The sequence below is a fragment of the Poecilia latipinna genome, unplaced genomic scaffold (assembly GCF_001443285.1).
Source record: "Poecilia latipinna isolate Pla-1442-1.1 unplaced genomic scaffold, P_latipinna-1.0 Scaffold3759, whole genome shotgun sequence".
Taxonomy (NCBI): Eukaryota; Metazoa; Chordata; class Actinopteri; order Cyprinodontiformes; family Poeciliidae; genus Poecilia; species Poecilia latipinna.
The window spans coordinates 1-15,162 of NW_015116375.1; the positions used below are offsets into that span (position 1 = coordinate 1).

The following is a 15,162-nucleotide window of genomic DNA, read 5'->3' on the forward strand; positions in this document are numbered from 1 at the left end:
CATCTTTATCTGCACTACTCATTTATTTGTCCACATTTTAAATTTAACTTGGCTTTAGATTTTTAATAATGTCATATATAGAAAGCAAGCAGCCCACTGAGAGCTTGCAGTGCCTTGCCTTCAGCGGTTACTGGTCCAGTGAGTCGGTCGCTCCCTTTGGTGACCACAGACGTTTGGTAACGCATCTTTGGAGTTGAACCTGTCAGGATGGAGGAAGTTACATCTCCCTGCACCGTGTGAGTCTGTTTGTTCCTGGGCGCCGCCGTCCAGGCCGCCCTTAAACTGGTGTTGGTCACATCACTCATGATCAGGTCTGTAGGAGGGCTGGCCTCTGAAAAAAGGGAAAATGTACAGTTTTACTAAAGCTACAAAGCAATAGGGTTCAGTATTTAGGATTATTCATGTGCAGAGTAGAACTCAAAATGCAAAAGGATCTTCTTAGTTTCGGTTTACACAGTCTATATAAGTAGTCCAGTGGAAATACACATGAGAAACGACCAAGATGGTTCAAAAATCCCTGGAAAATAAATTCTGGTGACATGCATTCTTTAACCAGAGGCAGCAACATGTCTCTAGACTTTATTTCAGAAAAACAGAACCAACTTAATGATTATAATGTATGGTAGTAATGTAATATTATGGCTGTTTTGGCCAGTTGTTGCTATCCATGTTGGGATAATTTATCTAAAATAGAAAAAAGTACCAAACCTGGTAAGAAAGCTGTGTACTCAGCAACTACTCTGACTTTGGTTTGGACAACAACCAGGCAGTGATATCTTGTTTTGATGCCTCTCTGGAGCTTCACAGTCAGAGAAGAAGCACAGGTTTTGTGTTTTCCATCCTTGTGTCCAGCATCTTCACCAGTCAGCTCAGATCCTGAGTCGTCCACCCAGCGGATGATGTTCTGTGGACAGTGGTCCGATGAACTGTGTCCCGCCAGAGAGCACTGCACCGTGACATTTCTTCCCTTTGTTACATCAGCATCAGGTGGAGGTGGAGACACTGAAAGAAAAAGTAATAATGTGGATGGATGGAGCTTTTCCAGATCTCCAAACATTTATGGGAATGTTTTAGCTTGGGAACATCAAAAAGAAATGAATTCCCAAATACTCACTTGTTAAAATAAATAAATACACGTCAGTGTCAAAGCCGGCTCCACCCTGAAGCTGGCAGGTGTATTTTCCAGCGTCCTCTGCAGTGATGTTGGTGATGATCAGAGAACATTGACTGTCCACACTGAGCCTGGCAGCCCGACCTGAACTCTGAACCATGTTTCCATTTTCAATCTCCAGGGTTGGTTTTGTGGATCCCCTGTAGTGGAGCCAGCGAACAGCGGAGCAGTCAAAGGAAACTAAATCCCTCTTACAGGACAGAGCAACATCAGCTCCAGATTTGGAAAACTGAAAATGAACACTTCCTCCTCTGGTGTCTGTTAAAGAGAAAAAAAAAACATGCTTTTATTTTGATATTTTCCATCAGAAGTGTCCTTGTAATGTTGCAGTTAGCTAGCTATAGCTGCTAGCTTAGCCATAAGATAATGGTGGAGAAAAGTTATGTTCTGTTTTGTTCTGAAATAATCTAGTGTTGTTTAATTCAGCATTTGGTCTGCAGCTCACATACTGTAAAAACCGTTGGAGTCTCAGACCAGGAGTACAAATCAAGAATGAGGCACAAGTCTAAGTCAAGTCTACGTGTTGCTAAATACTTAATATTCATGTTTCTCTCAACCTAAATAACATTTGCAAAGTATCAGAAAAAAGGTGTCAAACCTTTAGAAACCGGTGGGTAGTTCGCCTCTGTCCTCACTTTGTTGAAGAAGAAGATCTGGCAGGTCAATATTTTGTCTCTGTCATCCTGAAGATTCACGGTCAGATTGGCAGCACAGTGCTGGAAGTGGACGGCTTCACCCTGCAGCTCGGCTCCGGCTGCATCCAGCCAGCGGATGTTCCTCTCTGAGCAAGGAACATTTATCTGCTTTTTCCAGGGAGAACACTGCAACGTGGCGTTTCCATCCTTTGTTTCATTAGCATCTGGTAAAACCAGGGAAACTGAGAAAAGAATAGGAGAAAACTGTTGCTTCAGTCTGAAAAAATCTGACTTACGTTTCATTCCTTAAAAGAACGACAAGTTTGTCTCCTTTCCTTTGCTGGCTTAGTTTAAAATTAACTGTAAGGTTAAGTATTACCAGATAATTGGCTTGGGTTTAGTTTGCAGTTTAGACAACTTCCTTCTTGAGATGCCACAACTCAAAGTCCCTGTCCCCAAAATCAAGACTCAGTCCTCCCTCTCTCTCTTCTTCCTCAGATTTGAGAAACAGAATCGTTATATTCTCTCCTTTTCTCCAGTTTCTGGGATAAAACCTGCAACAGTAACTACAGCCATAGAAGGCATTTAAGCAAAAAAAGTAGATTTTTAAGCTGCAGTATGTAACTTTTTTTTAACGTACTTAAAATGATCATTATCTATAAGACAGATAAGATTGTTATACAGCAATAGCAGAGTTAAAGTCACTTCAGGTATGAGTGTTAATGTGGAAAGGAGGCACTTACTGGTCAAAACAAACAGAAACACGTCAGACTCAAAGTTTTCTCCCTCCTGCCGCCTGCAGGTGTAGCGTCCAGCGTCATCAACAGTGATGGAGGAGACGATCAGAGAGCAGCTCCGGTCCACCGCCAGCCGGCCAGAACCACCCTGAACCACTTTTCCACCCACAACAACTTCCAGTTGAGTGTTGGTGTCGCTATAGTGAAGCCAGATAACAGCGGAGCATTGCACAGAAACTGAGCCGCTGAAACAGGGCAGAAGAACGTCGTCCCCCGGTCTGTGGAAGAGTAAGTGGATATTTCCTCCACTGGTGTCGACTAGGGCAGAAAAATATCGATTATTTGAAAAGTTCTCGACTTGAACTCAGTCAATCATGAGATAAAGTTAATTTCTTATTTCTTCATTCACAAACTCTCTGCAGTATTGATTGCTATAAATAGTATCTGCTCCCTTATAGAGATTTTATGGATCAAATGTCAGTATGATGCATTTTTATGATCAGTAATATAATATGAAACAAAAGCAGACACAGAAGAAATGTAACTTTTTAACAGAAACATATTCTCCACATCTTCATAGACTTCTATCCAACACTGAAACCAAAGAAACTATTTATTATCTTATGAGTTTATGAATTAATGTCTGTTACTATAAAAAGGTTTTTACCTTCAAACTGAAGCAGAAGTAAAATGAGTTCCAGTCGAGCCATCTGATGTTTTCTTAGTAAACAGGAAACACGAAGCAGCTTTAATTCGCTGCAGACTGAAACTACTGCTCTTATTTCCGCTGTGTGGCAGATATTAGAGATAACGTTTGTTAAAGAAACGCCTACATCTTGTTCATTCTCATCATATATTCTGCTAAAGCTGTGTAAAAAAAAAGGAGCAAATTTTTTAAGCACAAGTTTTGCTGCATATTTACTTTTTTCTCTTTGCTAAGCACAAAAACATGTTTTGGCTTGTTTAATTTTTTTACTGTTTACTAAGATGCCATTTGACAGCTGCTGCTTTGAGTTAAACACTCAAGACTTCAGCGTTTGGCAGGTGGAGATAAATTATTTCAAATTATATGCAAAGGAAAAAAATGCATTTAATAGGTAGACATATGTGAGTAACAGTGAAAGTACAAATTGGTTGAAAGTTATGCAGAATTAAACTAAAATAACCTCCACTTCCTGCCACATGCTCAGACCTCGAATAAATGATCCAATGTCTAATCAGATGTTGCAGCGGCAGAAAGCAGCACAGGCTGACAGAGCAGCACAGGCTGACAGGAAGTCTAAAACACTCATCTGAATCCTGCACAAGTTTATCCTATTTGCACATAAAGTTAATCATTATAGTCATAATAAAATAAACCATAAATAATGAAACATGCTTATAGAGATGAACTGAAGGAAACAACAGGAGCTACAAAAGCAACAACCAGTTCCCTAAATCTTAAAAAATGCATTAATGGTCAGTTTTCTTGCACCCTTCGTGTTTGTTAAAAGAGAAACTGATCATAAGGTTTTATGCTATAAAAGTCGTCAACCAAGCTCAACATTTAGGAGCTCAGCCTTCGTCGATGTCTCCATTTAGAGTCCGGCTGCTGTGAAGTGTGCAGAGACTCTGCCTGCCAGCTGGAGGCGACTGCTCTCTCAACATTTAGTCAGAAATCTAAGAAGAAGAAGAAGCAAAATTAAAGCAGAGAAAGGAAAAATAGTTCCAGCACCAAGATCACATCACAGTCAGGGGAGTTTTCTCTGCTTCATGTTTGAACGATTTATTTCCTCTGTGTGTGAGTTCACACCAACCTTCATCCTGTCTGCTAGTCATCATCTGATTTACACTTAAAAAAAAGAAAAGCAAGGCAGAACTATGCTTTAAAAAAGAAAAAGGAAAAAAGACCAGAATGTGTCACATTTAACAAGGAAAGTATCATTTCTGTCATTTCCTTTCTTTGCATCGACTCACTTTAATTAAAGTAAAAAATTCTAAGGAGATGTACAATAAATAAATAAATGAATTAATTACTCACTCAATGTTCTGAGAATAATGTTTGTTCAAACCTCTTGGACATTTTCCAATGTGAATTTTGACGAGTTTAGATAAAAAAGCAGCACAAACTAATAATATATTTTCAGATATATTTGCAAGTGAAAAATGTTTTGTTACAAGATTAAATCTTAAAAATACATGTGTGTTAAAAAATGTTCAGTTTGATGTTGGAGGAAGTCAAATATTTTCATAGCTCAGTGTGGAGTCTTCATCTTCATCTTCATCATAACTACCAACCTGTGAGACAGAAAAACACAAAAACCTTAAAAAACCCAGAAGTTAAACAGCGTCACGCTTTCTCTCACCGATTCCCCCCCATTTTATTGACATGTTAACTATTTTCTTTTTATTTTATCACTGTTCACTTAGTTTTGTTCTATTTTTATATTCATAATTTAAAAGTGAAACTTTACACCAGTTCCCGTTTTTCCACCAAGCCTTTTCCATCCTTACCAACATTCTGTATAATTATTATCAGACTCTCAGTTACTCAAGCATTTGACCTAAATTATTGTCTCTGACAGTTTTTGTATTATGATCAATCTTGTGAAACACATCAAAAGCCAGAGTAAAAACAGTATTTTATGTATTTTATGATTGTAAAATCAGATTATAACACACATATATTTTAGTTTTAATAAAAAACTAGCAGTTTATGTTTCATGAGCCCTCACCCTCATTCATGTTAATGTAATGCTGTAAGTTGACCAGTAGGTGTCACTGTATTTATTTCTATGAAGTGTTTGGAAACTGAACTGATTCTGAAACTTTGAGCATTTTCTACACTAAAGATGATAAAAAAATCATAAAAATCAACATAAATAACAACAAGAGAGAAGAAATTACAGCGAGGATCTGACAAGTGAGTGAAAACCAGCTGCCTGTACTGGGAGGGTGATTACTGGACTTAGATCAACCAGTAAACAGGCTGCAGGTGGAGAGAAAGCATTAATAAACACAAAAGAGAAACAATAAGACCAAACAACAATAAGAACATTACATTACATTTTTTATTTCAGATTTATGGATTCAAGCGTTAACTGAGATTAAAACTCTAGACTTGAACATTAAAGATTTAAGGTTCAAATAGCATTAAATTAACTCAAATCTGAATCTGAAGGATGACATCATGACCAAGAAACCAAACCGTCTCCATCTGAGGCAGAGCCTGACCTCCTGACCTGCAGGGAACGGCTCACCTTCATCTTTACAAAATGTGTTTCCTCACATAGTGTCACAGTGAATGTGAGATTTCTTAAATATGACACATATATTCAATAATATGCATTAGCAGCAGCAGGCTGTAAGTGAACGGCCTCCGTCACGGCTCCGTGGTTTCGGCTCATCAGTCTCCTCATTATCTGCTTCTCCACCTCCATCAAGCTGCAGCTAATACAGAAGGCGCCGTCCCTTGAAATAACCAATCAATAACCGGCTGCAGTCCCTGTCAGCCGATAATGTGTGAGCTGTCGCTGGAAGGGAACCTGCTTTGTTGTTGTGCAGCAATCCACAGACAGGTGGACATCTGTCAGAGAGCTGCTGTTTTATTTAAGACCTCAGCAGTGGAGAAAATAAAGTCGCAGAATACGACCTGCAGGAACGTCCACCGAGGCAGAAGACAGGGAAATGAATTTACTTCACTATCTGCTCTGAGGGAGTCTGAGGTGGAAGTGGAATCCAGCAGAGGATTTCACTTCCCCCCGTTCTGCTCCGGTGGTTCAGTCACGTCTTCATCCTGTTGGTGTCATCTTTAAAACTGAAGAGAATAAAGAAGAATCTACTCAGAAAATTACAAAAACATGTAACCAACCAACCAACCAACCAACCAACTACCCAACCAACCAACCAACCAACTACCCAACCAACCAACCAACCAACCTGCTGGACAGAGTCAACATCAAGTTTCCCTCAAACAGAAAATTGATGTTTCTGTTTGAAGCACAAAGAACAGAAACTCTGGACACAGAAAGTTTGTTCCTGTAAATAAATACCTATTTTATAGTAATGAATAGTAAATCAGTTAAGAAGTTGAAAATTTGTAACGTAACATAAAACAAATAATTTGACAGAAATACCAAAACAGACAAAGGACATTTTTAAAATCAAGAAACAAAGTATAAACTCCAAAAGCTGAGATCAGAGGCAGGACAGGAGGAGATCGTCTCCATACATCAACAGGACTTACATTTAATAAAGATTGCTTTGGAAAAATGAGTTCACGTTTCAGTTTCATTGCAGAACGAGAGCTGACATTATTTATTCCAATCGTGTTCTGCAGTTTAAGACGTCTCAGCGGAGAGGTCAGGCCGGCTGAGGATGGACGTCTGCTCTGTTGCTTTTCTTTGATTGCTTCTGCAAATGGCTCCCTAATCAGAGCTCAGACTGGCTCTGATGGTATTAGCTCTGATGAGATGGCTTCACTCAGTCCTCCGAACACCAAACGATCTCATTGTTCATTTTTACTTCAGCTGCTCTGCCCCTCGTCCTCATCCTGTCCTCTCTTTATCCAACTAATGATCACTTTCCTCTGATTATCTTATCTTTATTTTCTCCCACTGACCCGTCAGTAACTTCAGCTTCTGCTTCCCACCTTGATTTGAATATTATTGATACAATAAAACACAATATAATACTTTGAAAAAGTATCTTAGCGCTAACAGATTGAATTGAAATTTGTGACTCCCAAGCGTTTCAAATGATCAGATATTTTTAATATAGTCAAAACATAAAAAAACTCCCTTCCTGATCTTAATAACGTTTATTCTTTGCAGGATCTGCCACCCAGGTTTTGTCATGATTTTGGTTCATCTTTTACATCTTAGAATTGAGTTTTCTGAGCTTTCTTCTGTTTAAAGTGACCTACCTATGATGCGTCCTTGAACAGTTGACATGAGGACATGTCTACGGGCTGCACAAAACATGTTCATTGCATTTTTTTTTTATTTTTTTGCACAAAAACTTATACAGCCATAAATCTTTGAAAAGCAGAAGTGGAGCCTCCTGCACAACCAACAAGAATGCAGCGAGTTGTTTCTGGATGGTAAGTCAACAACAGCAGCCATTGTACAGCGCATACAGTGGTAAAACCAGCTGGAGATCAGCTTGGGTTGCTAGGTAACGGGCTGGATTCAACTGAGGTTGCTAGGTAACAGCACAGTGTGACTCAATAATCAGGAGGTTTTTGTCTCATTTTCCAGACATTAAGAAACAAGAACTTATTGTCAGAAAAAGGCTGGGTGGTTTTTTTAGAAGCAGTTGACGCCCAAATGGAAGTAAAAAAATAGTAAAAAGTGAATTTTGGAAATATTCCCCCTTTAAAATTGTTCACCAGTTGCATATTTTCTAGACTAAATCACTGTTAGCCATTTCCTGCAAGTAGGAAACTGTTGACCCAAAGTTTCTCCTATAAACACATAAAAAACTCTGCTAGATTTTGGTTTAACCTGTGCAGGTCTGCCTCATTAGGCAGAGGAGAAAAATGACTTTCAGACTGTTGGCACACAATTCTGCTGCATGGTGTGTTTTAAAAGGATCTTATGAAGATAAAAAGATTCAATCAGTAGAAGGAAAAGGCCAAAATCCATTCATGCTCACAGAGAAAGAATAAAAACGATGTTCAGCACCGGAGTTGAACCCTGATGCAGAGAGGAATCAGTGGAGATGATTCACCTTTTACACAGAAATATGAGGAATATTGTTACTGTTTTGTTTTGTGAACTATGACATTTAGCCGATTCTGTGGCTTTATTGCTGTTCTGTTTGTTTTCCTCATCTTAATCCTGGCTGTGAGGATAATCCAGAGGTAATTATCGTCCTTCTGCGCAGCTCCAGGTTTCATTATCACGACTCTGCTTCACTTGTTCAACACGGATTCAGATTCTGTCCACGTACAGCCGGCTCACACATGCTGCTGCCTGATAACAGATCCACTTAATACAAAAGAAACGAGACCAACTAACAGGAAGTTTTCCAGACAGAAACAGAAAAATTAGACTCAAGACGAGAATATGAAAACAAACCGAGGAACAGGAAACAGAAACAGGAATCTGAGGAACAGAGAAATGACACAAAACGTCTTAGTGTCTGAAACAACTCCTTACACATTTTACTGTTACAGAAACTTTAAATCCACACTTAGAAATATTTTTAAGAATTTTTTAAAACTCAAATTCTAATTTTGTTTCCAGTAAGTTTAGATGGATTTCATAAAACAGAGAATGATTCTCATTCCTTTAAAGTTTTAATGTAACTTCATCCAAAGCATGAAGGATTTTTAATTTACATTCATTTAAGGTCTTAAGGCTCATTTTGTTCTGTTTGTTTGATAAAAAAAAACAAAAAAAAAAACAAGTGCAGAAATGACTGAAGTTAAACTGAGTATCATTAATTAAGAATAAGCAGAAAACTTGCAGGGATAAAAACTATCAAACTCTCATTTTAATGCAGGAAGTTAAGAGAGGAGTGAGAAGATGGAGGAGTTTGATGACAAACAGCTGCAGCTGGTGGGAAACACAACGAGCTCTGACTGAATGTTAGTAACAGGAAGGATTATAAGGAAGTCATTTTAAACTCCAGAATTATATCAATAAATATTATAGTTATGTTCAAATTCATACAGAAGCTTTTATTATATTAAATAGAGGTGGTGTTGCTTTCACTGTACCAGAGTTTAACATTAGGAAAGAATAAGTGATGGACTTTCTGTTTACACAAGAGAAATGTTCATATTATTATTATTCACCATTCAGAGGAAGAAATCAGACCGCAGGGATCAGTAATTTGTTCTGATTCCAGCAGACCAGATATCTTAATAGAAATTCAACAAAACGGTATAGAAATGATGCAATACTGATTCATTTTCTATGAAACCAGCTCATTATGGTGTCACAGGAACGAAACGGCAGATAAGGCTGAAGAAACTCACCAGTGGGTTTTAGTTTTTCATTTTAATAAAAAGGAAAATGGAGGAGAAGGGAAGGAAAAGGAGAAATGAGAGCAGGAAGAACGAGGTGGGAAGAGACGGTGACGTCTGTTAGATTTGGTTAAACTGGGTTAAAAAACACATTTTATTTTGTTTTCTAGGGAAACTGCAGTGATCAGAGTGAAAAATGTGGATCTGATGAGACGAAACGTAATGTTACACTGTCAACAGTTAAATAGAAGAATTTAAATAGAATTAAAGTAAAACTTTATTCAGAAATAACTCCAAAAGTAAAAGTTATTAAATAATATATTGTTATCTTAAATTAACACACATATAACAGAATGGAGCGACATTCTGGCCAGTCTGTGGCGATAATCCACCAATTTTATTAGTAAACACCAAAGAAGAAGATGATCGACTGAAAAGATTCAGAACCAAAAGGAAAAAGGCTGATGGAAAATCTAATGAGGAAGAAATAATAATGTAGTGAAATAAATAGTTTAAAATGTAAGTAAACTAAACTGAAATGCAGACGCTGTATATGAATAATCCTGGAGCGGCATAAATATTTCCAAAACATCATCAGACGGTTCAGGATCCGAACAGGCTGAGAAGTTTGGAGGATGCTAGTAAAAATGTCAGTTTATTGGTCACAGTTATGTAACCAGGTTGTTACGGCTGTTTTTGTTCTACAGACCTGAGTAAGTATGACGTTACTCTGGTCTGAGAGTTTTCTTCTTCAGTTTGTTAAACTTGTTGAGCGGAGCTCAGGTCAGCCTGTTGGCTCTAATGACTGCCACAGGTTTTCTGCAGATTCTGTCACGATGTTTCAGCAGGCTGCGCTCGATCCGACCCAACGTTTCTCCCTCTTCCTCAGCAAACTATGCAAGATAAGTTTCTCAACAACTTTTCCTGTCCATGTCTGTGTGAGAGCACGTCTGCCGGTGGAGGATAATGGCAGCCGACCAGCTGACGGAGACCGGGCCGTCTGCAAGGTTTGGCCCATGAATAAAAGATGGAAATGTTGGCAAAACAGCAGCAGAACACAGAAACGGACGGCTGCAGGGAAGTGGCACCAACCCAGAGAGGTCAGATAGAGCAGCTACACTCATGTCTGAATTTCACAGCTCTTGTCACACATATTTACTGATTTTACTAAAATAAATGTAATGAGAAGAAGTTTCTACGCTGGAGGAGAGCAAACTGATACGTTTGAGCAGAACAACACTGAACTGGTTCTGTTTGCCACTGAATCTTTTCTTGGATTATTGCTAAATTTATCCATTTTTCATATCACACGATTCCTGCAATTCTGCATAAATGATTTGTTGGAGCTGAAATCTAATCAACATCTCCAGGCACACCTGGGTTTCCTGAAAGACGTTTTGATGCATCACTTTAATATCTTTCAGATTTAAGGGAAATATTCCAATAACTCTGAACATGTTGGGGATGAAGATTTATGTATGAAGTTATTATTTCTTTGGATTGAATTAACAGCTTGAATTGATCACTTTTAGAGATGTTGGAACATATTTTTCTGTTTTAGCAAGCATTGTTCCTTCATTAAATCCCATAAAATAAACCAGATAGAGAATTTAACATTTAGCTTCCCTGTTGATTTTAATCTTTATTATCTGGTGATATGATATTTACATCTGGGTGATAATCCTGCAGTATGTCTTATTAGGTTCACTTAAAGAACCCATTTCAGTTCATTCCCTCTGTCACACAGGTGGCATATTATGCATAATTAGCAAATGTTTCCACCTGCAGATGGACGTTTCTACTTCATTTTTATTCACTCACTTTTATTAGTAACAGTTGCAGGGCGTGACACAATGTAAATACAGACAATAAAATGTTATTAAACCTCAGTAGTACAAATAAAACTTCCATCAATCTGCACAGTTATTCACAGGATCTGATTCATGGACGTTGTTGTAATTTTTCTCATTAATTGAGCCTCGGCTGAATGTTGAAGAAAAAAAAAGACAAATCGACTTCTGTGGCTTCAGGCGGCCGATTAGCTGAAGTCACCGCAGCGCTTCATCTGCTGTAAAGTCATAATTTGTTGTTTAGCCTGAAGAAAATGAGGGAAATTGAAGGTCTGAATCGTTGCTAAAATTAAAAGTGGAAGAAACAAGCAGCTGTCAGCTGCTTCACTGTATTTATGTTTTATTAAAGTGCAAAAGTCATGAAAACAATGACTGAGTGGAAAGGCTGGCAGAACGGGAGAACAGAGAAGCTGCAGAGATATTTGATGGGGATCAAGAGGTGAAACCTGCAGATGGAAGAAGGTTGAACGTCTTTAAGCTGCAGCAGGAAGTCGCATTAATCCAAACTCCACACACTGCTAACCTGCCGACTCTGAGGGGCAAGAAGACCAGCAGGAAATAAAAAACACAACTAATTCCTGCTTTAAGACATGCAGAATGTTTCCTCTGTCGCTCCACTTCCTGTCGGTTATCAAACCATCACTCAGATCATCCCAAGTTCCTTCTGCAGTTTGGCTCCATGATGAGTGAAACCTGACAGCCCAGATGGTAACATGAGGATTTCATCTCACAGGTTTGCAGCTTCAAGACTTGATGCATCTGCTGATGTTTAAAGTGTAAAATCAGAAACATAAAGTCCTGAACTCTGCAGCTCTTGAATCAAATGGATTTTCTGATCACTAGTTACTCTGGAAATCTGAGCCGATCCAGAAAACTCGAGACCCTTTACTCTACAGAAAGTTTGGCCTGATTGTTGAGCTTTCTGTAGGAGGGAATGAGAGTTTGATTGTCCAGTAATATGAAAGTTATTCCTACCAGCTCTGTTTAGTTCGCTTTAATCCAACTCTAGTTAATTGGAAAGTCTGGTTCATTTGGAGGTGTGAATGCATAATCCAACTAAAACCTGTTTTTGTTTGGTTGAAGTGAACTCTGGTGCAGTTCGAATGCAAGCAGAACGGAGACTGCTCCAAAAGCAGGAAGTGCTCTATCGCACAGGGCATTCTGGGTAAATACTACAAAAAACCAACAGGAGAAGCTGGAGCCAGCAGGAGAAATGGCTCATGGTCTTTGACCAAAGACAGAAAAGAAAGCCTGCAGCTGCAGATATGTGAAAGAAAATGGACAGTCGACGTACCTCTGCTGCTTTTCTTCTCTAAGATCTTAATTTTTTAAAGAAAGAATACATTAAACTGATAGTATCTCCCTGGAACCGTGTTTTTCTGTCTGTGGACATAAAGATAAGTTTATTAAAAATCAGTTTCAGGGCATTTTGTGTAACTGCCAAATAGAAAGATTTCTCCACTTAGCCGGTGAAAACTGCAGGGTCGGAGCCAATTTGTGGTGCAGTTATACTGTCTGCACTTTGGAAACTTCTCAAATGTATGTCTGCATACAATATGTGACAGTGCATAGGAGTTAGCCTGCACTCCAAGCTGCTCACAAAGTTTGAAAATGAGACATGAGTTCAGGATGTCAGCGTTGAGCTATGTGTTAAAATATAATCCAACTGGACTGACCCGCTGAAAAAAAATCATTTTCACATCCTAGAATGTCAAACAAGATAAAAATGTCCCTAATGACACAGACCATAATATGATATGACTGGTTGCTGTTCTAAATAGATCCTCCACTGATGCAATTCATTACCAATAAACAATATCTGGGCCCTATTGAGCATGAACATGAACTGAGGCAGCCATCTTCTCTTCTCCGTTTGGCTGCTGGTGCAGGAAGGCAGAGAAGTTCTGTCTGGTCCGACCCAAACCAGCGAGTCACAGCTGATTGGTCTCTGAATTAGAAAAGTATTCACGCCCTCTGACAGCATCCTGCCTCTTCTGAACGTTTCTGCCTCAGCAGTTCACAAACCAAACTGATCTAAAAGTGATTTTCTAATTAGTTTAAATTCATGGAGCAGGAGATGAGTCAGGGAGGATGTGAGTCATGGCTGGACGAGATGTCAGGGAGCGGACCTGACCCGTCCAGGCTGACCTCCAGAACCAGAGAGAACAGAAGAGGGAGGTAAAAACGACGGTCACGCTGTAGGGCAGAGGAAGAGGCGAAATGTAAAACCGTTTTCCATCTGATCAATAATAAAAATGAATGTTAAAGTTTTTAGCTCCTCAGACACGATGCAACATTGTTCTTAACTTATTCCTGATCTTTCCACAGAACGATCAGGATGGAAACCACTTCGTGTCCGTCTCCATGGAGACCACCTGTCTCATTGATAGGCATCCCGGTGACGCATGTTTTCTGATCAGTGCCAATTACTTCTTTGTACTTTTTCATAATGAGGGTGTTTTGATGAAAAAGGTGTCACATCAGGACGGCGCCATCGTGGTAAGAGAAGGAGGAACGAATCAGTCAGGACACAGAAAAGATACATATTTGTTCCATCTTACATTCTTTTTTGTTTCTGCTTTCTTAAATCAACATGTTCTTTTTAGCTGACTTTTATATTTGATTTAATTTTAGGGAGTTTTCAGGCAGTGAGAGGCTGGTTTTCTGTCTTCACAGGTTGAATCACATTTTCTTCACTGTCTGATGTAAAACAGGAGATACATTTAACCGTCTGCTTTTCCTGACCTCATTTCATTCACTTACAGATGCAACAGAATTTAACTTGTTGACATAACCTGGACTCAGGTTTAGCACTCAGCAGGCGTCACCAGCTCAGCTGAACTCTAACATCAACTCATAAAAACAGTTTGTTCATTTAACAAGAACAATTCACAAAAATACTGAGAATTTAATTCAAGGTCTGCCTTCCTCAACACACACACACACACACACACACACCATCCCAGAGGAGGAGCCTGTATTATTCAGTGCATACATTTTATAAGATTGATGACATGAAGCACCAGGCCTGTGAGCTCCTGTCAGTCTGTCGGTTATCTAACTGCGTTCTGTTTCCTGACCTTCAGAGCCAAGGTCACGTGGCACATGCAGGTGGGGGGGGAGGGGAGGGGGAAGCAAGGGGCTTGAGCATCTGCCCCTTTTGCTTCTTGCCCCCAAGTGCCCTTTGGGTCAAATTTTTATTTTGTTTTTGGTATTATTTCCTAAGCCCTCTTCTGACACATAATAACATGTACTAAAATTATTTGTACAACATAATAAGCCATCCTGTCACCTTTGACCTTTTGCCCGTGATGCAGTTGCCTCTCGTGCAGTGAGATAAGATGGTTAACTGGAGCCTGTGAGAATAATAACCTACAAAATCTGTTTCTGTCTGGTTTTGAACCAGAGACCTTTTGCATGTAAAGCAAACGTGGTAACCACTACACTACAGAAACTGAGGCTCTTTGCAGTGTTCCTGGTAGATGATCCACATTTTGTTAGAGACTAATGTCAACGATGGGCTTGGAACAATGTCAAATACTTACAGATCCTCTCAGAGAGCCCAGTAACCTGGTGAACAAACTATCAGACTTATACTTGTGCCTAATTTCTCATTGTGGTCCATAAACTAAGCCTGGGATCAAAAACTGAAGATGTCAGGAACAGAGACAAAAGGTTCTACTGAGACTTGAACTCAGATTGCTGGATTCAGAGTCCAGAGTGCTAACCATTACACCATAGAACCACCAAGCAGGAATTTAACCTAAGGAGCCTCGATTTTAAAGAAGCCTACATTGAAGTCGATTGGTGAATGAAC

The 15,162-nt window shown here is 39.2% G+C and overlaps 1 protein-coding gene and 2 non-coding genes across 3 annotated transcripts; all 3 read right to left on the reverse strand.

The window, feature by feature from the left end:
• Positions 1-131: 131 nt before the first annotated feature.
• LOC106941603 (uncharacterized) lies at positions 132-2,188 on the reverse strand (the record flags this gene model as incomplete). The annotated part of the gene is made up of 4 exons (XM_015024679.1): positions 1,770-2,188; positions 1,115-1,429; positions 709-1,002; positions 132-331 (listed from the first exon to the last, which is right to left on the reverse strand). Coding segments are annotated over exons 1-4 (1,149 nt in total), but the record flags the coding sequence as incomplete, so codon positions are not given.
• Positions 2,189-14,727: 12,539 nt separating this feature from the next.
• On the reverse strand, positions 14,728-14,800 carry trnav-uac (transfer RNA valine (anticodon UAC)). The gene has a single exon. It is a non-coding gene; the product is annotated as a tRNA-Val (tRNA).
• A 218-nt stretch (positions 14,801-15,018) lies between these two features.
• trnaq-cug (transfer RNA glutamine (anticodon CUG)) lies at positions 15,019-15,090 on the reverse strand. Its single transcript has one exon. It is a non-coding gene; the product is annotated as a tRNA-Gln (tRNA).
• Positions 15,091-15,162: the final 72 nt, after the last annotated feature.